Source organism: Lithobates pipiens, unplaced genomic scaffold (assembly GCF_037356315.1).
Source record: "Lithobates pipiens isolate NorthernLeopardFrog02 unplaced genomic scaffold, aLitPip1_a1.2 Scaffold_19, whole genome shotgun sequence".
Taxonomy (NCBI): Eukaryota; Metazoa; Chordata; class Amphibia; order Anura; family Ranidae; genus Lithobates; species Lithobates pipiens.
In genome coordinates this window covers 296,990,743-297,016,079 of record NW_027507764.1, presented here as the reverse complement: position 1 = coordinate 297,016,079, position 25,337 = coordinate 296,990,743, and the positions used below count along the sequence as shown (strand labels likewise).

The 25,337-nt window shown below is 41.1% G+C and overlaps 1 protein-coding gene across 1 annotated transcript in view; it reads right to left on the bottom strand.

Annotated features, from left to right (window-relative positions):
* Positions 1–25,337, bottom strand: part of SLC6A3 (solute carrier family 6 member 3) — an 80,833-nt gene that overhangs the window by 22,717 nt on the left and 32,779 nt on the right. The window contains exons 5-9 of the mRNA XM_077492014.1: positions 25,111–25,245; positions 20,663–20,766; positions 15,910–16,034; positions 13,197–13,309; positions 6,567–6,695 (exon numbers count right to left, since the gene is read on the bottom strand). Coding sequence (XP_077348140.1) covers positions 6,567–6,695; positions 13,197–13,309; positions 15,910–16,034; positions 20,663–20,766; positions 25,111–25,245 — 606 coding nt within the window. The remainder of the gene's footprint in view (positions 1–6,566; positions 6,696–13,196; positions 13,310–15,909; positions 16,035–20,662; positions 20,767–25,110; positions 25,246–25,337) is intronic.

Sequence of the window (25,337 nt, the reverse complement as noted above, 5' to 3'; positions counted from 1 at the left end):
ATAGAAAAAATTCAAATTATACAAAGCAATCTGAAACTTCCCAGCCTGTCCGAATGCTTCCTTTGCAATATAACATCTGAAAAACATTTAAACTTATCAAATCATATAATTCAATTTTTTAGTGCTACAACTGTATTTTAACATGTATGTCAAGTGCTGTTACTCATATAGAGTTTCTCCAAAATTGTGTTTTATTCTCATTATTATGAATGCGTACAGTGTTTCGGTAGAAAAAGCTGGTGGTGGAGAAAGGAGTGGTAGCTGATAGTGGAGGAGTGGGCGATGGGAGCTGATGGAGGCTAATGATGATGGGAGGTAGGAAATAGGAATAAAAGCTTATCTCCAGGCAGTTACAAAATGTTATGATATGAGCAAACATATCAGTTGGGACAAGAGTGTAGTATAGGGGACCATATAGTGGCTTTAAGGAAGGAGAGAGAATATAACAGATCATAGACAGTGGGAAAGGAGCCATCTTTGGGAACAGATCATGGCTGAGAAGATGGAAAGTAGAAGCAACAGGCATAGATTTTAGACATAAGGGGGGAAGAGGAGGCAAGAGAATAATTGCCAAAATAAGCTCTTTGGATGCATGCAGGAACTCCAGTTCCTGTCCTCAGTGGGCAGAAACAACAGTTCATTGCCTTTTCCACTTATGTGAAATTGAGGGATAGTTTTCTGCACCAGCCAGCGCATTATTATATATGGGTTGTGACTGAAGGACAAGGAGAAGAACTTAGTGCTAGCTGGACACCATTATATTTTACTTGTAGTAAGGAGTTTGTTTCCCATGTGACATCCAGGAGCTGCCCACACGCAGATGTGCAGTGGCTTAAGGCACTTCATACATGTACTTGGGCATGCAGAATCATCATGTACTAAAAGTTTGATTCAAAAGACTCAGAACCATTATAGATCAAATGAAAGATGAGAGCAGTTATAGTGGATATTGAGAGAGCAATGCTCCTAAAAAAACTGGACTAAGGGCACTGAGAACTTTGAGAACTAGGAACATGAGTGCAGGGCTGTCCTCTTTGTATAGCGGGCACCTCTGCGGGTGTTCAGGATGGTGTACATTGAGGGCGGCACAGTGGTGTAGTGGTTAGCACTCTCACCTAGCAGTAAGAAGGGTCGCTGGTTCAAATCCCAACCACGACACTACCTGCTTGGAGTTTGCATGTTCTCCCTGTGCCTGCGTGGGTTTCCTCCGGGTACTCCGGTTTCCTCCCACAATCCAAAGACATGCAGGTAGGTTAATTGGCTTCTGTCCAAAATTGGCCCTGGTATATGAATGGGGACCTTGGAAGGGGGGCTCCTTGAGGGTAGGGACTGATGTGAGTGTGCCATGTACAGGGATAGGGACAATTGTAGACACTCACTCAGGTTGAGCTGGATGGACTGGTGTCTTTATTCAACCTTACTAACTATGTAACTATGTAACTATGAATTGTAGAGGAACAGCTGAAGAGGGTTGCAGTGACCTTTTGCAGCACTTCTGGACTTCTCAGAATTTACATGCACTTTCTTTGTAGGTGGTGAAGGGAGGTCTTAAAGCCCTCCTTCCTTCATCCAAGGCAGTACCAGGAGGAGTTGGAACCTTGTGTGTGAACCAAAAGTGTCTGAAGTAAAAGTTTTCAATAGGACATTTCTACATGGCACAAATAGTTACTGGGCAAAGAGCCCATTGCTTCAAGGTTCTGTTACAGGCGATGAATAATGTTTTAGACAGCGTGAGCTATGATACTCTGAGAAGTTGGTATAAGTCCCGTAGATTCACACTGCCCACGACTTCAAAGTCAGACCCCAGTGCGAATTTGCCATGACTTGAATGCGACTTCTTTAACAGTGTCAGACTAAAATTAGTGCAGGAACCTTTTTCGCAACTCAAGTCGCCCCGATTAGAATGGATCCATTGCAAAGAATGGGGTCCGACTTCTGATGCGACAAGTGCTCCAAAGTCAGAGTGATTGTGGTATCAGTGTGAACCGAGCCTTAAAATGGGATCTTCATGGTGCATGCAATGCAGGTGGGGTGACTTTTATATACCCTTGGATGTGCAATGGATAAATATTATTCTGAACCCCGAGACTGTTATCTATAACAATCACCGCCATTTTATGGCAAGCTGCAAGAAAACACTTAGGAGAAGGGCGAGAGCAGACAGAGAAAAAAAAAAAATAGCTATGGGAACATACGTAAGCAGGGAATCACAGACATTCAAACAGGCAGGAGATGATAGCTAAGGTTGAGAGGCCACACTGAAAGGGAGTGTAATACTAAGGATGAAAAGGTGGGGGAAAGTAGGGAAAGTAGGGAAGAGGAGAGCAGAGAGAAAGATGGTGCATGTTTCCTGAGTATATAGAGCAGAAATCACCGACACCCAGTACTCCTGGCAGAAAAGATAACCATTTCTCTTTATATTATACATTATTATATATTATAAACTATGCCAAAGTTAAAATGCTTTCTCAGTTTAACTGACAAAGTTTTATATCAAAACTTTTACTGTTAATGTGCTTTACAGCTTTAACTTAAAGCTGAACTATGGGTAAAATCACTTACCTTTTCAGTAGGGCTTCCCCAACAATAAAAGCGTAAAAGGGTAAAATACTTGTTTTTGTCCCAGGAGAACATAAAAATCAGTTTTGCAAACTCTACTGGTTGCTACAGCAGACTTCCTCCCAGCTGTACAATCAGTCCCCAAAGAAGGTCCATCAGGCACAGACATTCTTATGTAATCACATACAATGCTAGACCAACAGTCCAGAACCCTGAGGGCCCGCCCACAACCCAAAGTGTCAGAGAAAAAATGAGGACACTGGCTGCCAGGGGGACAAAGGATGTGGTAAGTAAAATTGTCTAGACCAAAGTGGCCAACATGATTTTATCCAGATTTTAGCTTTAAGATAAACCCAGAATTACAACTTGCCACATTTGCATTGGGCAAGAGGTATCTTTATCAGTGTTTTTTATTATATTTTTAAATATTTTTAGAAACAAACTGTATATTTTGTGTTATTTTTAAATATTTTCTGGAAAATACAAACAGGACAAACTGCATTAGCTAGTTTAGAGTATGTTACACTGAAACGTACAATTAATACGTATTATTAATATGTAAAATGTTTTGTCAAAGTTCAGAAACATTTAAATACATTTTAACCACGCAAATGTATATACCTTATTTGCTAAACAAAGAAAAGAAGTGGAGAATTATTTACTGATGGGGACCCAAAGCGCATATACTGTCACATATACTGAGTGCTTGGAACTCGGCTATCTAAACAACTTCACAAGGTTTTTTTTACAAGATTTTAGTGAAAAAAAAGTATATTCCAGTGGTCTCTTTTTTCTTATTAGACCCTATAGGCAATACCTCAGTTTTTCATAAATCAGTTCCACATCCTGTATTGTATAGCCTCTAACAATGTTGCTGATTGTTTTTTATTTTATTACATGAGGAGAAATGAAAAGAGCAAAACCTATAAATATTGTCAAAGTGTTTTTAAAAGGTGTCTAATCATTGTTACAATTTTTTCAATTTAGTTATATTGCAGCCTGATACCACAGCGGTTTAAATAATTTTTTTTCTCATTAATCTATACTCAGTATCCTACATTTCCAGCAAGTGCTGGGAATGTTACTGTCACGTTGGTTGTGCTCTCAACCAAACTGTCAAACCATCCAATTACTGGTGTTATTACTAATCACATGTGCAGCATCATGGCAAAAGAATAAAATAAACATAGGCCTATATGGCAGCTTCCTTGGCTGAAAATTATAGGAGGATTTACTTCCACCACTTGACAAAGTGAAAATAGAATTTTAGAAATGTTTAAAAATGTATGAAAAAGGAAAACCTGAAATACTGGCATAAGTATCCTGTCAAAAACTGGCATAAGTATTCAGACCCTTTGTAGCAACACTTGAAATTTAGCTCACTCTCATTTTCTTGATCATTGCTGAGATGTTTCTACACCTTGATTGGAGTCCACCTGTCGTAAATTACGTAAATTGATTGAACATGATTTGGAAAGGCACACACCTCTCTATAAAAGGACTCACAGTTGACCATGCATACTGTATTAGAGCAAAAACCATGAGGTCAAAAGGAACTCCCAGCAGAGTTTAGAGGCAGAAATATTGCAAGGCACAGATCTGGAGAAAGCTACAAAAGTTTTTTAATGCTGTATTGAAGGTTACCAGGAGAACACTGGCCTCCATAATTCTCAAATGGACGAAGTTTGGCATAACCAGGACACCTTCAAGACCTGGTTGCCCCAGCCAAACTGAGCAATTGGGGGAGAAGAGCCTTGGTAAGAGAGGTGACCAAGAACCTGATGGTCACTCTGACTGAGCTCCAGAGATCCCGTGTGGAAATGGGACAGAGTTCTAGAAGTACAACCATCACTGCAGCCCTCCAAAGATCTGGGCTGTATGGCAAAGTGGCTAGGGCTAAGCCTCTCCTCAACGCCTGCTTGGAGTTTGAAAAAAAGTCTCAGACTGTGAGGAACAATATTCTCGGGTCTAATGGAGCCAAGATTGAACTGGTTGGCTTCAATTTCAAACATTATGTTTGGAGGCAACCAGGCACCACTCATCACCTTCCCAATACCATCCCAGTGAAACATGGAGGTGGCAGTATCATGCTGTGGGGGTGTTTTTCAGCAGACTGGTTGACTATTCAGGATTGAGGGAAAGCTGAATGGAGTAAAGTACAGTTATCTTCCATAAAAACCAGTTCCACAGCATTCAGGACCTCAGACTTGGCCAGAGGTTCACCTTTCAATATGACAACGATCCTCAGCACACAGCCAAGACAGCACAGGAGTGGCTCAGGGACAACTCTGTGAATGTCCTAAAGTGGCCCAGCCAAAGATCTGACTTGAACCCTATTGAACATCTCTGGAGAGACCTGAAAAACTCCCCATCCAACCTGACTGAGCTTGAAAGGATTTGCAAAGAAGAATGGCAGAAAATCCTCCAATCCAGGTGTGCAAAGTGTCATACCCAAAAAGACACAAGGCTGTAACTGCTGTCATAGGTGCTTCAACAAAATACTGAGTAAAGGGTCTGAATGCTTAACCACTTCCCACCCGGCCAATGCATATATACGGCCGGGTGGGAGCTGTCTACTCCTGGTAGGACGTTCAGGAACGTCCTTCAGGAGTAGCGGGATCGCGCGCGCGCGCCCGCGCAGCGGCGCGATCCCGATGTGCTCGTGTCACCCGGACACGGCACATCTCAGATCGGCAGGAGGGCTCTGTGATTGGCCCTCCTGATCACATGACGGCCGTGTCCAATCATGGCCGTCATGTGATGTAAACAAACAGCCGGTTGCTAGGCAATCGGCTCTCCTCTCCTCACACGGAAGTCACCGCTGAGGAGAGGAGAGCAGAACGCTGCAGCCGGCTGATGATCAGTGAGTATGGGCTGCTTTTTACAGCTTTTTACTCACTGATCATCAGTGTAGTGTAAACACACAACACACCACACAGTACAAACACAGTCCCCACATATGTCCCCAAAACACACATGTCCCCAAAACATACATGTCCCCAAATAATAAAAACACATGTCCCTAATAATAAAAGCATGTCCCCCACATATGTCCCACTAAAATCACATGTCCCAATGATTATCTGCACACATATGTACGTGATCACCTGCACACATATGTACATGATCATTTGCGTACATATGTCCGTGATCACACAAACCAATTATTATACACTTAACGGAATTTTTTTTACCAAAAACATGTAGCAGAATACATTTTGGCTTAAATTTATGACAAAATTTGATTTTATTGGATTTCTTTTCAAATAGAAAAAAGAAAATATTGTTTTTTTTCCAAATTTCCGCTATTTTTGCGCTTATATCGCAAAAAAAAAAAACGGAGTCGTGAATAAATAACACCAAAATAAAGCTCTATTTGTGCGAACAAAATGATAACAATTTCATTTGGGAACAGTGTAGCATGACCGCGCAATTGTCACTGAAAGCGCTAGAGCGCTGAAAGCTGAAAATTGGGCTGGGAAGGAAGGGGGTGAAAGTGCCCTGTATTGTAGTGGTTAAGTATGTGTAATAGTTCAGTTTTTCTTTTTAATAATTTCACAGATATTTCTAAAATTATGTTTTCACTTTGTCTTTATGGGATACAGTGTGCAGATTAATGAGATTTTTTTTTTAATGTAAACTGTAGTATCACGCTATGACATAACAAAATTGAAAAATGTGAAGGGGGTCTACTTTAGGAATGCAATATATATTGTTACAAATAGGGTCATATATTTTATTTGTTTTAATGGAGCAAATGGAATACATCTGCTTCAAGTTTCTTTTTATAAAATGTCTATAACTATAATCTTTAAAGTTTTAAAAAACTCTACAAGTTATCTTGAGTATTGCCATTTCTAATTATTACCAATGTATTGTAATATATATATATATTTTTTTTTTTTTACTTTTGATCTATACTCAGACAAGAAATAAATAGGGCAGACTTGATGGTCTTTTTTCTGCCATCACTATTCTATGTTTCTAAGGACACACAAATAACATACGTTGGTTACACAGGAGAGAGATATGAAGAAAGTACACAGCACAATGAAGAGTGTAAAGAGCTCCCGATGTTTATGCAGAAACTTAAATTCATCAATCAGGCCAGTGATTACAGACTCCATTCCTCCCATCTGTAATAAAAAAAAAAAATAACCTTAGTCTACTCCATTGAAAAACTATTTTTTAAATTAAATTAACTAAGATATTTTACATTGCTGCTCATCAGCTTAAGAAGTATTCAAACAAAGAAGCTAACAATTTATATATAAAAAAATATTGATCCTTCTTTCATGTCCTAAATTCACGCAACCTATCATTTTCAAACCACCTCTGGGTTGGTGGTATAAAACTGACAAAAATGTATGCATCTCAGTCTTATTATTTGCGTATGGTCATCTTAAAGTGGAGGGCCACCCTGAAAAAAAAAATATTAAAAATGACAAAAAAAATCTAAAAAAAATGAAAAAAAAATTTTTTTTTTACTTACCAGAAATGCCTGTTGCTAGGCACATAATCCTAATCTTCCTCTTCCTCCTCCGCTGAGATCTTCTTTCTTCTCTCCTCGTCGCATTGTCTTCTGGGTAATGGGTCGCGCTGTGTTCTGGGAACTGTGTGTCGCAGAACACAGCGCGTCCCATTCAGAAAGCGATGCGCGACTCGCGCATGCGCAGTAGGAAGCGGGCAGTGAAGCCGTAAGGCTCCACTGTCTGTTTCTCTTAGAAGGAATGGCGGCGCCGGGACCCGAGAGCTGAGGGACGGGTCGGCCTCAGGCGGCCGACATCGCGGGCGCCCTGGACAGGTAAGTGTGCTTATTAAGTCAGCAGCAGCAGTGTTTGCAGCTGCTGACTTTTAATTTTTAATTTTTTTTTAAACTCTTTAATTTAAGAAAGGGTGTGCTTATGCCCAGATTAAATTAAGATACACTTGGCCCAGATAGCATCTTTACCTGTATACTGAAAGAATTACACTCAGTAACTGACAAAACGCAATACCCTATTTTTTAGACTCCCTTTTTAACTAAAGTAGTATCATAAAAATGGGATACAGCATATTTCGTACCATTATTTTAAAAGATAGAAAAGCTAGAACCAGACCAGTAAGCCTGACTTCTGTGGTGTGTAAATTATTTGAAGACATCTTAATGGAAGACATACAAAATAGGATTTTGCAGCTTACCTGTAAAATCCTTTTCTAGGAGTACATCACGAGACACAGAGCCATAGTAATAACTATGTGAGTTATATAGGCCACCTTTAGGTGATGGACACTGGCACACCCTAAGACAGGAAGTTTACTCCCTATATATAAAAAAAATACATTAAGGTGCACTGAATATACGTGAAATCTATAGTGTAAAAAGTAATAAAACTCAATATAGATTATATATAAAAAACATGAATCGAAAAAAAACACCATATAAGAAATTCAATCAAAAAAAGTCCTTATACAAAAGAAATCCTGGTTCTAACTAAAGTCCCCAAAAAATTGTGAACAGGGAAATCAGTCCTTCTCAAAAGTTTGATGAGACCTTCCTGGGTTTGCCAATATCACTTCCAGACCGGAAAAAAGTTGGACTCTTACCGCAATGGATGGACTCCAAACCAACGGAGTCGTTAGCGTGGTGGTATCAGCACAAACAGCCCGACATGTTTCGTAGTACCTTACGCCCCCCTTACGCCTCTGTTCACGATCAGAGTCCACTTTTGTTTTCCCCTTCCCTTCGCTCGTGGCCGAGTGGCCGAGTGTTTTATGTCTTACTACAGGTTTGTTCACTGAAAAACCTTTGTATATGAAAGCCTATTGGAGAGCTTTGTATAACTCCAGAAACTCACAGTGATTGGACGGCCACCTTGCCTATTTGCTTCGTGTCGACCAAGAGGAAAAGCAGGACGATCGGCTGGTTCCGGAATTCTTTGGCTCGTGTCGGTAATCTTCGGAGGATTCGTACGTACTCACGCCCTCAGTGGCGTGTGAGAACGGAGTACGCATCTGTGATCCCTGCAGAGGGTTGTCTGCCAGCGCTAACGACTCCGTTGGTTTGGAGTCCATCCATTGCGGTAAGAGTCCAATTTTTTTCCGGTCTGGAAGTGATATTGGCAAACCCAGGAAGGACTGATTTCCCTGTTCACAATTTTTTGGGGACTTTAGTTAGAACCAGGATTTCTTTTGTATAAGGACTTTTTTTGATTGAATTTCTTATATGGTGTTTTTTTTTCGATTCATGTTTTTTATATTTAATCTATATTGAGTTTTATTACTTTTTACACTATAGATTTCACGTATATTCAGCGCAACTTTATGTATAATTTTTTCTGATTTGATCCATAATTTGATGGTTTTTAGTTGCAGCTTTTAGGTTTTGCCCCAAGCACAATATTTTTGTTTATTTTTTGTTTATACCCCCTATATAACTCCTCCCATTACTGGGAGTACCTTAGTTTTTGTATCAACGCAATATACGTGTTTCCAAAGAGGGGAGGGACCTCTATGTTCTGTGATGTACTCCAAGAAAAGGATTTTAGAGGTAAGCTGTTATAAAAATCGTATCTTCTTTATCGTACATCACAGGACACAGAACCATAGTAATAACTATGTGGGATGTTCCAGAGCAATGCTATCTGAGGGGAGGGAGACTCAAACAAATGTAGGGCACTATCAAACCTGAAAACCTATACTGCTGCCTACAGCACACTGCGCCCAAATGCGATATCCGTATGCCTTTTTACATCCACCTGATAGAATCTGGTGAATGTATGGGCTGAAGACCAAGTTGTGGCCTTGCAGATTTGAGCCATGGAGGCTTGGTGATGCACTGCCCATGAAGCACTAACAGCCCTGGTGGAGTGTGCTTTGATTTGAAAAGGTGGAATCTTCGCCTCAAACATAAGCTTGAACAATTACTTGCCAAATCCACTTTGAAATAGTAGATTTCGATGCTGCCTGTCCTTTTCTAGGACCTTCTGGCAACAGAACATCCATTTTTCGAATCTGAGCAGTCGCCTTCAAGTAGACTTTGACAGCTCTCACTACATCCAGAGAATGTAGCGACTTTTCTTCCGTAGAACAAGGTTCTGGAAAAAATTAAGGTAGAACAATATCCTGGTTTATATGAAAAGCTGATATTGCCTTTGGGGATGCCAACCCCTGGATTCACTCCAGACTCTAAAATAAATGACTCTGGAAGCTGGCTTCCTTGCATTAACCAAGGTAGATATTACTGACCCTGAAAGCCCATGATTCTTCAGAATATGGAAGTTGTGGTAGGGTCCATGGGTCCCCTGCCGCCAACTTTACGATCTCTGCACAGAAGTCATGGTAGCAGCAGACTAGGAGGGAATGCATAAATTAGTGAAAACCGATCCCACAGGATTACTAAGGCATCCATTCCGTATGCAAGTGGATCCCTCATTCTTGACACAAAGTTGTTGACTTTGCTGTTGAACCTGGACGCAGACAGATATACATCCGGGACCCCCCCCCCCCCATCTTTGGCATATAGCCAGGAAGATGTCAGGGTGAAGGGACCATTCCTCCGGGAACAACTGCTGGCAACTCAAGTAGTCTGCCTGCCAATTCTCTATCCCTGGAATGAAGATTGCCGATATGCATGGCACATGCTTTTCTGCCCAGGCTAGGATATGAGTCACCTGTCCCTGGGCTGCATGACTTTTGGTGCCCCCTTTGTGATTGATATAGGCCACTGCTGTAGCACTGTCGGATTGGATCCTGACAGGACAATTCCGCAACCTGAATGTCCAGGCTCTCTAGAATGTTGATAGGCAAGGTCCTTTCAGTTCTGGACCATTTCCCTTGGACAGTCCCCTCACAGCCTTTCGTATGGCTCCCCAACCTGAAAGGCTGGTATCTGTTTTTACCACCTTCCAGGTGCCTGGTATGAAGGATTTTCCTTGAGGCTCTGGCACACCTTTGGAGACAGACTCATTGGCAAATTTAGAGCTTGGAACTTCTTGTTCCAAGCAGATAGGATACTGTTTCGCAGCAGTCTCGACCACCTGAACCAGCTCTTTTAGGGCACTGATCTTTGCCTGGGGCAAAAACACCCTTTCCTGGGCTGTATCTATGACCAGACCCAAGTACTCTAGTCTTCTTAATGGTTTTAAAGAAGATTTCTGTGGGTTGAGGAACCAACCTAGGTATTCCAGCTAGTTGACTGTGGTGACCATGCTTTGGTCTAAGTGGGCTATCGTCCGGTCTATCAAGAGCAGGTCATCTAGGTATGCTATAATTGTTATACCTTGAGCCCTTAATTTGGTCAGAGGAGGGGCCAGAACTTTTGTAAACAGTCGGGTGCAGTAGCTAGACCGAAAGGCAAGGCTACAAACTGAAAATTGAGCTTTTATACCTCAAAGCGTAGATATTTATGACGAGCAGGGAAAATAGGCACATGCAGGGATGCATCCTTGATGTCAGTTGACACCAGAAGTTCTCCTCCTTGTAGGATGGAGACAACTGATCAGATTGATTCAGGAATCGGTTTAGATCTTTGAGCTCTAGAATGGGTCTAACATCTCCATTTGATTTGGTAACCATGAAAAGGTTTGACTCTCAGTTTCGTGCTTGCACGCGTGCTGGCCTCCGATCCTGTAAGAAAATCCCCCTTCAACATCTTACCAGAGGCTTAGGACTGCTTAGCTGGAGGAAGTCTGCAGCTGCTGCTGACACAGAGCAAACCAGGTATGTGCTCTTTACAGCCCACGGTGGCGACTTTTAGGCATGACAACATTTACTTTAAAGGAGAAAATCCATAAGAAAATTTAAAATTCCTTAGGAATCTCCACTTACCTTATCCTGCCGCAGAATTCTGTGGTAAAACCAAACAGACCCAATTTTCACCCCTCACAGCTGCCGCCGTTAAAAAGGGACCTGGTCCTTAAAGTTTTTTTATCGGGGTTCCACTTCCTTGAACCCTTATAGCACCCTGCCAGGAAGCTTTATGGCTAAAAAAACCAAAGCACTAGATGCCAGGGTCCAGCTCTCAAAGAGAAACAGTACGGGCTAAACCTTGTTTCTTCCGCCACGAGGCCCGGGTACCATCCAATTTGGCCTTAATGGCACTTTGAATGGATCTGGCTGCATAGCTTGCCCCAGCAAGGATTACCCCAGCGGAGCTTTAGCATAGCACATCTTTACTCTTGACCAACACCTAAGACACTGGCAAAAAAACAGAGGTACTCCTGGTAATGGGAGGGGTTATATAGGGAGTAAACTTCCTGTCTTAGGGTGTGCCAGTGTCCATCACCTATAGGTGGCCCATATAACCCACATAGTTATTACTATGGATCTGTGTACCGTGATGTATGATAAAGAAATATGTTTAATACTAGGAAATTGGCATGAATGACCAAAGCTGAACAACCTTATTATATAACTACAGAGATTACAAGCATAAAGGGGAAAAAATGGCTCATCCGTATAGACAATATGTTATTTTTATCTTTTTTGCTGACATTTTTATACAAAAAAAAACATTGGTGTTTGACACTTGCATGCCCAATGTGCTTTTCCTAACACGAGCATGACAGCATACACGAATGCCCTCTGCCCAATTACAGGAGCGGTTATACAATGTAAGTAAGTCACTTCCCCCAAGGCGGTATTCTCTTTTTTGTCCTCAATGATCAGCCATTTGTATTACTGCTTAAAGTGGAGTTCCACCCAAAAGCGGAACTCCCGCTTATCTGGTTTGGCACTTTTTGTGGGGAAGGAGGAAGCGAGTACCTGTTTTTTACAGGTACCCTGTCCCCACTTCCGGAAGGCCGGGCTGCTGCGAATTACTTCAGTAGCTCAGCCCCCTTCCTCCTCCCTCCCCTTCTGCCAGGCCAGCGTGAGAGCGCATGCACAGTCGGGACCCAGCCGTGAAACCGAAAGGCTACACTGCCAGGTTCCCTTAAACTCAATGCTGGCAGCAGCACCGACCAGCCAATGTAAACATTCTGATTCTGAGTGATTATGCCATGTAGGTCCTTGGCCAGACACTTCCTGTTAGGCCCCTTTTACACGTGCAGACTGTATGTCCGTATATCATCCATCCGTTTTCAGATGAAATACGGACATACATGCATCCCTATGGGATAGCGGGTGTCAGCGGATGAACATCGCTGACACCCGATATCATCTGTCTCCGCTATGGTCTGATTCTGCAGACGGAGGAAAATCCTATTTTTCTATCCATCTGCAGAGCGGATCAGATGAACACGGACAGACAGTCCCTGTTCATCCGATCCCTCATAGAGGAGAGCGGAGATCTGACAGGGCGGACCCTGCACAGTGCGCAGGGACCACCCTGTCATCCGCCGGCTCAGCGGGGATAAACGTAGCGATCTCCTCTGAGCAAGCGGATGTTCACGGGGCGGATCATCACGGATCCGTCCCATGTGAAAGGGGCCTTACTCCCTGTTCTGTCTCCCCATTATACTCCTGTGTTGTTACAATGTCACACAGGCTTCTGATGGAAACGATAAATGATTATTTCAACAAAAATTATTGAAGCATGGTCCACTTGTGATGTAATGTGCCTTGTGATTTCTCCTTTCTGTAGTTCATGCATGTAGATGTGAAGTGGCTGTAAAAAGGATGCTGGCAATCAGCAGCACCGAGATGGTTTTACTTACTGCACTGTCAATTCCCAGAGTGAGAAGCATGATAAAGAAAATAACAGCCCACACTGAAGAAAGTGGAAGGGTAGCAATAGCCTCTGGATATATGATAAATATCAGCCCAGGCCCTGGTGGGAATAAAGAAAATAATCCATTAATATTAAAACTTTCAACTACCAATTACAGGAAGGAATGGGTGGCAAGGGAAAGGAAAGAGTTGAAGAAATCTAGGAAGTTACATATTAAAGTAAATATAAACTGTACTGCATAATAAATAATATAAAGTTATACTGAATTTTGGTTTTAAGGTTAGATCATACATTCAATCATTCCTCTAAAGATAAATGATATTCATTCATGTTGCTGTTTGGAATGAGAAAGTTACACAAAATATAATATACACACAGTCATATTAACAGAAAACCTTATGTCAAGATAAAAGGTCATGGTAAACTTTCAAATCAAGTTATGTTCACACAATTCAGAAAATCCATTATACACACCAGTGGCTGCAGCCATGCTGTGATAGAGAGCAAGTCTCTTCTGCCATTTTGTTGGCTTGGATCTGCTGACAATAGTTGTGTAGGGAGCAGCAGTAGTGGGAGAGAAGGACAGGGTGTAAGGCGTATACCCTATGCACATTGTTGACGTTTTTCAGGTCACCCAAAGTATACAAGAGGTTAAGGGTCATAAATCTATATAAACTGCTCAAAACACTTTTTAATCATAGTACAGCATGAAGTCAATTAAACTCCTGGGATGTTTATCTGGTCAGTTAAAGTGTTTGTTAGGCCATATAAGAGAAACACTGCCAGATCCTCTATTAGAGCCTGGCAGAGCACACTACATTAGTCTTTTATAAAAATGAGTGCTGTAAATACTGATTTACAATGATTTTCAGGCCAGTCACATGACTCGTGGCAGATGTATACATCCAATGGATGACTTCTGCGGGAGGGGCCATGATCTCCCTCTAACGTCAGCTGGGGAGATCACGTGGCCGCTAAGCCTTTCCTGCAGTAGCCCTGGCCTGTCTGGGGGGGGCGGAGATGGAGACACATAGATACAAGCTGACAGACAGGAAGAAGGGGGTGAGGGGGGGAGAGGACAGCATCCTATGACGAAGAGACACACTCAGACCACGGTGGTCATAGCTCTGTAGCCCTGATTTTTGTGGTCTTTATAGAGAGGACATACAGGAAGTGGAGTGTTCAGGCAGGTTTTAGAGGGGGCAGATTACACAGCACAAGCACTGTGCTGTTTAATCTGCTTTAAGGGACCAGGAAATCAATTTTCTTGGGGGGTTAAAAAAGTAAAAAAGTACTCTGGTCTTTGGCCAGCAAAATGGTCCGGGGCTTAAGTGGTTAAGTAGCAGAGCGGGTTGTTAATTTCATTAACACCAAAGCAGCTGAAACTGATTAACAGGTGCACTAGATGGGCAACAATCAGATGACCTCCAAAACAGGAATGGTTTTACAGGTGGAGGCCACTGACATTTTTTTCCCTACACCAATTTTCTGACTGTTTTTCACGAGTTTTTCATTTGGGTAGGGTCAGTGTCACTACTGGTAGCATGAGGCAATACCTGGACCCTATAGAGGTTGCACAGGCAGTCCAACACCTCCAGGATGGCACATCAATATGTGCCATTGCAAGAAGGTCTCAAAAGCATGGAGGAGATTCCAGGAGATAGGCAGTTACTCTAGGAGAGCTGACAGGGCCATAGAAGGTCATTAAACCATCAGCAGGACCTATATCTGCTTCTTTGTGCAAGGAGGAACAGGATGAGCACTGCCAGAGCCCAACAAAATGACCTCCAGCAGGCCGCTGGTGTCAATGTCTCTGACCAAACAATCAGAAACAAACTTCATGAGGGTAGCCTGAGGGCCTGACATCCTCTAGTGAGCCCTGTGCTCACTGTCCAGTACCATGGAGCCCAATTGACATTTGCCATTGAACACCAGAATTGCCAGGTCCATCACTGGGACCCTGTGCTTTTCACAGATAACAGCAGGTTCACCCTGAGCACATGTGACAGATGTGAAAGGGTCTAGAGACCTCTACAGGCTAGACAATGGCACCCCGACTGCCATTAGGTATCGGGATGAAATCCTTGGACCCATTATTGGACCCTACGCAGGTGCAGTGGGTCCTGGGTTCCTCCTGGTGCATGACAATGCCTGGCCTCATGTGACGAGAGTATGCAGCCAGTTCCCGGAGATGAAGGAATTGATACAATTGAATGACCCCCAAGTTCGCCTTACCTAAATTCAATGGGATCTTATGTTTCCGTCCATCAGACGTTGCCAGGTTGCACCTCACTCTGTTCAGGAGCTCAGTGATTCCCTGGTCCAAATGAGGGAGGAAATACCCCAGGACACCATCCATCTCATTAGAAGTATGCCCCGACATTGTCAGGCATGCATACAAGCACATGGGGGCCATACAAACTGCTGAGTACCATTTTGAATGAATTTTCAGCAAAATGGACTAGTCTGCTGCATCACTTTTTCTCTTTGATTTTTGGGGTGTCTTTGAATTCAGCCCTCTGTAGGTTGAAAAATTGTAATTTCCATCAAACGATGTGGCATCCTTTCATTCCTAACACATTACCCAGTCCATATCAGTATAGATATCCAGCATGATATTTTTTCCCTTTAATATCTGATGTGTTTTTAAAGTGTTGCTTTCATTTTTTTTTGAACATTGTATCAATCAGTATACTTACCATCCTTGGCAACATCACCAATAGGTACATTATGCTTTTGAGACATGTATCCAAGGAAGGAGAAGATGACAAATCCAGAAAAAAAGCTTGTCAGGGAATTGACTGAGGTTGTAATAATTGCATCTCTGTGAAAACAAAACAAAAGAGCAGGGTAGAGACAGCCTAATAAATACATTCGGAAACCACAAGAGAGAACAGTCAAATCCTGAAACTAAAATGATTACTCTGAGCTGAGTCAATCTAGTGTAATTTTTGCAAAATTAACCCACACTAACCATCCCTCCACAATTATGGTTGGGTGGCACCTATACTATTGATAACTGCATTTAATATGTTAAAGAAGAGCAATAGGCAAACTTTTTTTATTTTCAAAAGAAAAGCAGACGGACACCGGAAGTGACGTTCTCACACAAGCGCGCCGCTCGTATTTATGTATTGTGCGATTTCATCCTATTAAATGTGAGAAGAATTTTTATCTTTTTAATGAACTTTGGAATATGGAAAATACTACACCATAGCAGGCCCCATATTTTGTTTTACGAGTATTTTCAAGTTATCCTCGATACTTACCTTGGGCAAAAAGAAGGTGGTCTGGACAGGAGAAGTAAATGTAGGAGCCAGCCTATCTTGAGGATTTAATTGCTTTATGCTGTTCACCTTACAACAGTAAGGTAATTATTTAGCACACCTACAGGCTCTGTGGACACCAAAGAATCACCAGTGTTTTTGAACACCATTTGCCACCTGTTTGTGATTTTTCACTGGTTTCACTTTTTGAAGACTTTTTCACTATATAAAAACTTTCACTTTAGTAGCATTTTGCACTTTGGATTTTGCTATATGTATTTTAATGCGCCACGGACTCTATTTATATTAGTGTGCCACGCATGTTTATTTACAGGTTTTATTTATTTTTATTAATGCTGATATCTCTATGTATTTGTTTGATTATTGATTTCACAATTTTTTATTCTTATTTTTACACAGTCACTGTGAATATTGTGGTTATTTATTAGCACATTAGCACTTTATGTAGTAGCACTATTCACTTTATACTGTAGAACCCTCTTCTTTTGGATTTAAAACTAATTTTTATTCTATTACAGTATTTATTAATACCATTACAATAGGAGCGCAACACCACTTTATATACCTTTCAGGTTTTTTAGGTGTTACAGGGGGCCAAATGACACAGCACAAGCACTGTGCTGTATAACATGTATAACATGCTTTAAGGGAAAATTATCAGTTTTTTTTTTTGGGGGGGGGGGGGTTAACAAATGCTTTTTTAAAGTGAATAACTCAACACCAAGTTCACTATATGGACCATTTACATGTATGTATTTATGTATTTATACACAGTGATCATACCCCCCCTTAATCTTCTCTTCTCAAGATAGAATAAATTCAGTTCATCTAATTTCCTCATAGCTGAGCTCCTCCATGCCTTTTATCAGTTTTGTTGCCCTTCTCTGCACTTTCTTCAGTTCCTTAATATCCTTTTTGTGATATGGTTTATATTACACAGTAAGCATACGTATTTCATACCTGTTGAACTGCTGTGGAAGTGGAGTAGTAACCGCTGCTGCAGTGATCACTGCAGCTTTCCAGATTCCATGCTGAAATTCAAAGAACTCCCTGCATTTTCCTCAAGTTATGCAAAGTGTTCTCAGATTGGACAAGGTGGAGAGGAGGGTTGGTGTCATCATGATCTCCATTCACCATCTCGTCCAATCAGAGAATTCTTTGCATTCATTGATAAAAATGCATGGCATTCACTGAATGGCAGCCATGTCAAATAATTTCCTCCTGAAACAGGACCTGGAAGACCACAGAAATCACTGTAGTATCGGCAACTACTACTGTGATTCTCCTCTTCTACATCAGTCCCACAGATATGTATGAAGCCACCCTGTACTTTGTTGGGTGTCTAAAAGTATCTTTTCTGGGTGGTAACTAGCCTTGAACAAATGTTAGCTGCTCATTTGATCTCTCGCTTACATTTTAGAGTTGCTGTGGTACCCTATTGTCATCAGCAAGTGTCACAGACACCTAGGGCAATAGTTATGGGACTTGGCAAGTCTTTTACTTTTAAGCTTTTATGTCACTTCTGGCTCCCACTAGTAGTCTTCCTATAGTGGTGCGTGCTGAGGGAGCTTATAAAAGCTCAGGGAGTGGCTTGGCGAGCTCTCCCGTTTTCCTGGCCTTTGCTCTCAGAGAGTTCTGTACCTTATTTTACCTGATGTATGTCTGCTGAAGGGGGACTGGAATGTCTGCTCCCTGAGAATCCTGGCACTACTTTGGATTAATAGAGTCTGGAAGCCTGGTTTATATTGTAGACCTAACCCTAACCCTCTCTTCCTGTGAGCCAGAGCAATAAAACCTCAAAATCCTAAAGTGACTGGTGCCCTTCCTCACCATGTAATGTTCTCTAGTGTGACCGTAGATCTACCCTGAGGTAATTGCTAGGATGTGAGTCCACTCTCTCTCCTCAAATGCAGGAGGAGTGCTGCATGTAACTATATGATACAAACAATAATTGGAGCTATAAAGGCTCCCAAAGCACACAATTTTAAATTGTCACCATTTTATTTTTATTCTGTTTTGCGTGACTAAGGGAGGGGACCTGCGCAAAAGCCAGTGATTTGGAATAAACCAAAGAGTGAACTAAGTGTTGCCTCAAGTTTCTTTTGTACTACAGGATCTATATGGAATGGAATGTGTTCTTTTCTGGGACTGGCACCTAGTGCGAAAGTTGATCCAAGAGGCTATTGACAGGAGGCAGTACAGCACAGTGCATAATGCAGGACCATCCTGTATTTTGGCACTGCCCTGAAAGAAGGGAGGTCAGTACTGCTGGAGAGGGAGGGGGCCTGTACTGAAGGGGGGGCTCTCTAATGAAAGGCGGGAGGTCAGTACTAGAGGGATCCTGTATTAGAGTGGGATTTGGTACTGGTGGGGAGAAAGTGGTTTAGTTCTGGAGAGGGCTTCTACACTGAAGGGGGTTTGTATTGGTGGGGAGGGAGGAGATCTGTACTAGAGGGTGTCTGTACTGGTGGGGTGGGAGGAGGTCTTTAATGGAGGATGAGTCTGTACTGGTGTGGATGGAGGGCTTTTGAACTAAAGAGGGGTCTGTACTGGTGGGGTGTAAGGGGATCTGTACTGTAGAGCAGTTTGTACTGATTAGGGGCTTGGAGGGGGTATGTGCTGTGGGGGAGGTCTGTACTGGTGGGTTTTTACTGAGAAGGGGTTGGGAGGGGGCGTCTGTGCTGTGGGGGTGGTCTGTACTGGAGGGGTCTGTACATAAATGGTCTGTAAGGGGGTCTGAGCTGAGGGGAAGTTAGGGCTGTACCGGGTAGGATATGATCTTAAGGGGATTTTTACTGACAGGAAGGGGTAATTTATTAGTTGTTCTCTGTGCATGATGCGCTCCTGTGCTAGCTAATAAAAATATTTTATTAATGAACACCACCTTCTTGGTGGGATGTGTCTCTTTCCTTATTATGATAAATCTTCCACTGCCAGGTGGGATTTTTATCAAAGCTGCTGCAGGAATATGTGTAAACCACACCCATGCACCCATGCCCACTTTTTGCACCACATTCTTCCCCTTTTAAAAATTGTCCTCCTTTGTCAAGTTCAAAAGTTGAGAAGTATGGTAATTAGTCTGTAGAAAGATATTCTCACCTTCCTGCTTCTGTAATAGATTCACTTTCATGATATGTACTCAAAACTTGAGGTTAAATTACTAGTTACTTAAAAACGTCAAATGTGCCATGCCAGGAAAAATCTTTTGGTTTAATGCATTGGGACTTTCCTTTCTCATAAATGACCACACTTATGGAATGATAGTGCATTGTTTCTTATTACAACACAGCACTGTACTGATCAAATGTACTTCCCTCTAACTTTCAAAATATTTCTGTTAACATACTTCATAGTCTAACTTAGCATCTATAGAAATAGAGTACAGTAGGTAAAGATTGTCCATACCATCTGAAAAATCTTTTAAAATCTATGGATATTGTTTACCCAGGATTCCTTTTTTTTTTTTTTTAACAAAACTGGGATTTGCTAAAGTGGTAAGGGTTGGCTTAAACAGACCTGTAGTAAAAATAAAAATAAACCCATAGTTATTTTGATATTAAGCATGTAGGCTATAAGTAAACTAAAAACATTTTTTTTTTTTGAAGAATGGGAACTGTGCATACATCTGGGCCCAGTACAGTCTCTTTATTTGGGGACTCCCTACAGAACAGACATCGTGAGTCAATTAAGGCAGAGTGGTCCATTCAACAGAAGAGACCTCATGACAGATGCTTTTGAAATAGTCATATGAGCAGGCACCAGAAGAATGCAGATTTTGCCATTACTATAGCAAAATAGTCACGCTTAAGCGTATTTAGTTGGATTTTAATTTTATCAGGCTGGATATTACCATAATGATAAACCTAGTTTTCATTATAGATCCACCTGTCAACTAATGAAAGGGCAGAATGGACATTGTGCACCATTATAAAAAATAATGCATTGTCACATTGGTTGTTTAAAATACAATGTACATTACGTAAAACAGTTGTGGCTTTAGATATACTAGTATGGTATCTGCATTTTAATATAAAAAGCGATATATAGATTGCAAATAATGTCAGCATTTTGATTAACTTTATTTTAATTATGGATTTAATTTATTTAACATATTAGATAGCATTACTATACTGTAGTGTATCATAACATTGCTTTTATTACTTACCTATAGCAGTTGTTTGTAAACTTATTGTAACTGGAGAAAGCAATTAGCACACCAAACCCAACACCGAGTGAGAAGCAGATCTGAGTGGCAGCATCAATCCAAACCTTTAAACAGTCCCCAGAAACAGGCAGACAAAGAATGGTGGAAGGAGGAGGGAGAGAGGGAGAGCTGTTATTAGAGATAATTGCAGGAAACTCATTCAGCATAAAGATGAAAGATAGTGTTGAATACAAGGTAATTTCACCAATTACTGAGCCCAATTCCAATTTCTCAGATTATTGCTTTGAGTTGTCAAGTCGTGAGCTAGCAAAGAGGGAAATTATGCCCCACCGTTGCTCTTTATTATGGAAAATAAAATATTAGCTCAGATTGATCGCAAATTAAAAAAATGAACTCAGTAGCTGCATTGTTTCTTTCATTAAATTTATGTCAGGAACCTGTGATGGTGCGTTTGTTAAATAAATGATTGTTCCATTAATCCAAATATATATAAATTTCTATTCTATAAATCGTAAGTGAATTATGTGCAAGGTAACACAGACTTTCCCAAATGTGGGTATATGAAGACCAACACATTAAAAAGAATATGGTATTCTTGTCAATCTGCCTAAATGAAACATCCTTTAGAAATCTACATCGATCAGCCATAACAATATGACCACCCACCTAATACTGAGTAGGTCCCCCTTGACCTAATATTAAGTAGGTTCATGCCTTGACTTTTCAAGGTAAGGACTCCAAAGTAACATTCACATGGCAGAACCCAAGGTTTACCAACAGAACATTGCCCAAAGCATCAGGCTGCCTCTACTGGTTTGTCTTCTTCCCATACTGTATCCTGGTGCCATCTCCTCCCTAGGTAAGCAAAGCACATGCCCCTATGATGTAAAAGAAACAGGATTCATCAGACTAGGCCACCTTCTTCCATTGCTCTGTACTCCAGTTCTGATGTTTACGTGCCAATTGTAGGCATTTTTGGCTGTGCACACGGGTCAACATGGACAACCTGCCCTGTACGCAACAAACTGATGCACTGTGTGCCCTGACATCTTACTATTGGAACCAGAATAAACCTTTTCAACAATTTAAACTACAGTAGCTCTTCTTCTGGAACAGAGTACACAGGCCAGCCTTCATTCCCCACTTGCATTAGTGAGTCTTGGCCTCCCGTGTACCTGTCGCTGGTTCACAGGTTTCCCTCCTTGAACCACTTTTGGCAGGTCCTGATCAACAACAACAGCTGCAGATTTGGAGTTGCCCTGGCCATTACAATTTGGTCCTTGTCAAAGTAGCTTAAATCATTACACTTGCCCATTTTCTTCTGCTTTCAACATATCAGAGACAACATGTTCACTTACTGCCTATTATATCCCATCAACTTTTAGGCGTCATTGTAACAAAATAATCCATTTTATTCCTTTACCTGTTAGTGGTCACAATGATATGGTTGATCTGTGTACATTTATTGCGGCCATTCACAAGGAGAACAGTCAATGCTGAATCAGGATACGGAAATGTAATCACTGGGCCTATTCTGGCACTTCTCTCCTTCATGTAAAAACCATAATTTTTTGCTAGAATATTACTCAGAACCCCCAAACATTATATATATATATATATATATATATATATATATATATATATATATATATATATATATATATATGATTTTTTTTTAGCAGACACCCTAGGGAATAAAATGGCGGTCATTGCAACGTTTTATCTCACACAGTATTTGCGTGATAATTTTTTTAACACTTTTTTGGGGAAAAAAATTGTTTCATGAATTAGAGATTAACAAAACAGTAAAGTTAGCTCAATTTTTTTTGTATAATGTGAAATATGTTGTTAAATAGATACCTAACATGTCACGCTTGAAAATTGTGCACAATCGTGGAATGGCACCAAACTTCCTTACTTAAAAATCTCCATAGGCGACACTTTAAAAATGTTTACAGATTGCAAGTTCATAGTTACAGAGGAGGTATAGTGCTAGAATTATTGCACATGCTCTAACACATGCGGTGATACCTCACATGTGTGGTTTGAACGGCGTTTACATATGTGGGTGGGACTTACGTGTGCGTTTGCTTCTGTGCACGAGCTACCGGGGACCGGGTGTTTTAAAAAAAAAATGTTATTTAATTTTTTTTTACTTAATTTTTTTATTTTTACACTTTTTTTTACATTTTTTTATCACTTTTATTCCTATTACAAGGAATGTAAACATCCCTTGTAATAGCAATCTATGTGACAGGTCCTCTTTATAGAGAGATGCGGGATCAATAAGACCTCACATTTCTCCTCCAGGCTGGAAAGCATGAGATCAGGAAAAAAAATCACCAATCTCATGCTGACAGCCGCGATTGTGGCTTTGTTTATTTCCGGGTTATGATGTCACGCCCGGGCCTCAGACAGTGCCTATCGTCCTCATCCGGCACCGGCCAATTCTTTTTCTGGGCCCCTGATGGCATGGGAGAAGCACCAGATGGCGGCGGGAGGGGGGTGTCCCCTCCCGTGGCCTATAAGAACGATCAAGTGGCGGAACTGCCACTATGATCATTTGTATTGTGCACAGAATCGCTGGCTGCAAAGAATGATATCTGAATGATGCCTCTAGCTGCAGGCATCATTCAGATATCCCCCCCCCCCCCCCCAAAAATCAGGATGTATTTTTACTATGGCCCGGTATTGAGGTGTTGAACCTAGCTTTTGACTCTGTAATAAAAAAAAAAGCTCTGATTCGAGGTACAATCCTATGCAAATTTACACAAATATAGGCCTATCAGCTACTGCAGACATTAAATAAGTTTAATCAGACAGAAGAAAACAACTTAGGGAGAAATTACCAAAAAAGGGGATTGTCAAAGTAGGCTCTGTATATCATTTGAGTGGAACCTACCAGCAGACAGAAGTCTAATCAAGATTTGGATCTAATCATCTTCAGTTAAAAGGAAAGTGTACTACATAGCAATGGAAACATTTACTTTTTATAGCTATATGTGTACAGTCTTCGTTTTAAAAATAAACATTTAATACATGACAAAGAATTCCCAAAGCACTATGGGTTCTCTAAAGGGATAACACAGCAGAGAAAGCCTGTCTTACGGCCGGCTTTGACTAAAAAATTAAACCAGAGCCACCTGAAAATTGAATGAGTCACTCCTCTGATTCATTTAATTGCTTGTGTCGATTTGAACTTGAGCTATTGAGCAGTGTCACAAACAAAAGTGATGTCTGTCTGTGCACTGAGGTATAGAGAGGAACAAGAGCAATATTTGCATAGCGTTATGAAGTAGCTGGGGGCATGGATGTTAGTGTCTGTGCTCTCAGCTACATGATGGTTGTTGTGTATTTAGTTCAGATATAAAGTTTCTTTGATCTTATGGACACACTTGGACTCTAATTCATCAAGATGCTAGAGGTTTGCTAATAAACACTTCAGGAAAACTAAACTGATACATGATACTGAGAGCCCATTTTAGTAGCCCTTAGGCACATGTGCCTTAACTGCTACTGTAGCTCGATACAAGACCATAGTCAGTGAAACTTTGGCATCCAGAAAATATTTTCCATCTATTAGGAAATAATATTATAAAGACTTTCCTTCACATTCACATGCTATTGCAAGTGGATACAGGCCAGAGATTTTGGAGTTTCAAACTCTTTAAACAGACGTTAGAATAACCATATGCAGGAAAATATTGAGAGGGCTAGAGAACCATGTGTCAAGTGCCAAAGCAAGTAGTCATCCAAAATTAGGAATCAATCACAGACTGTATTAAAATAGGAAACACAAAGACAAAGAAGCTCACCTACCCCCTTACACCACTGGAGAATTTTTTATGTGATTGCCACATCTTTGGCAAAAGCAAACCATCAATAATTATTGGTTGAACTAGATGGACATGTGTCTTTTTTCAACTTGACTAACTATGTAATAAGTAGCACATACAGGAAAGGAAGATGGAAGGGTAGGAGAAATAAGCCCATGATGGGACAGAAACTATAAAAAGTAGATTGGCACAGGGGATCAGGAATGATAGCCAGAGAAGGACTTAGCAGCTGCCAGTTGGGCAAAATGATGACGCAGGAACCCGGTCCTGTTGATGCTTGCCTCCATTGATGCACCCAAGGCAGACTCCTCTTCTGCTCACCTTTCAGCTTTCCCCTAATCCAGATGTAGTAGCTGCAAGATGTACAGGGTGGGATGCAGAAACATCCACACAATAAACAGCTTTGTAAGAAGTAAGGTGTCTTTAAGTACCCTCAGGTGCTGCTCAAACAACACACATGTCAGAAGGAGGTGAAGTCACTAAATGTTAGAGAGACCAAGGCTAGTATTTAACAGGGAAAATGTAAATGTTGAGCTTGTTGACAACCCAGTGGAAAGAACCAGAGTCAACTACAGCCAGATTAATTTAATTGTAGGGTATATTTAAACTTACCGATGCCTCACAAAGACGGAGAAAATCAACACTTAAGTAGGCTTTGATGCCATCAATGGCACCGGGAAGTGTTATACCACGAAGCAGCAATGCGGTCAGGACAACATAAGGCATCGTCGCTGTAATCCATACTACCTGGAAAAAAAATTAAATGACAATACAATTGGTACATTTCATAAAATGACAATGCAATACTATTACTAAACTGTCTTGGCGAGAAAGAGAGA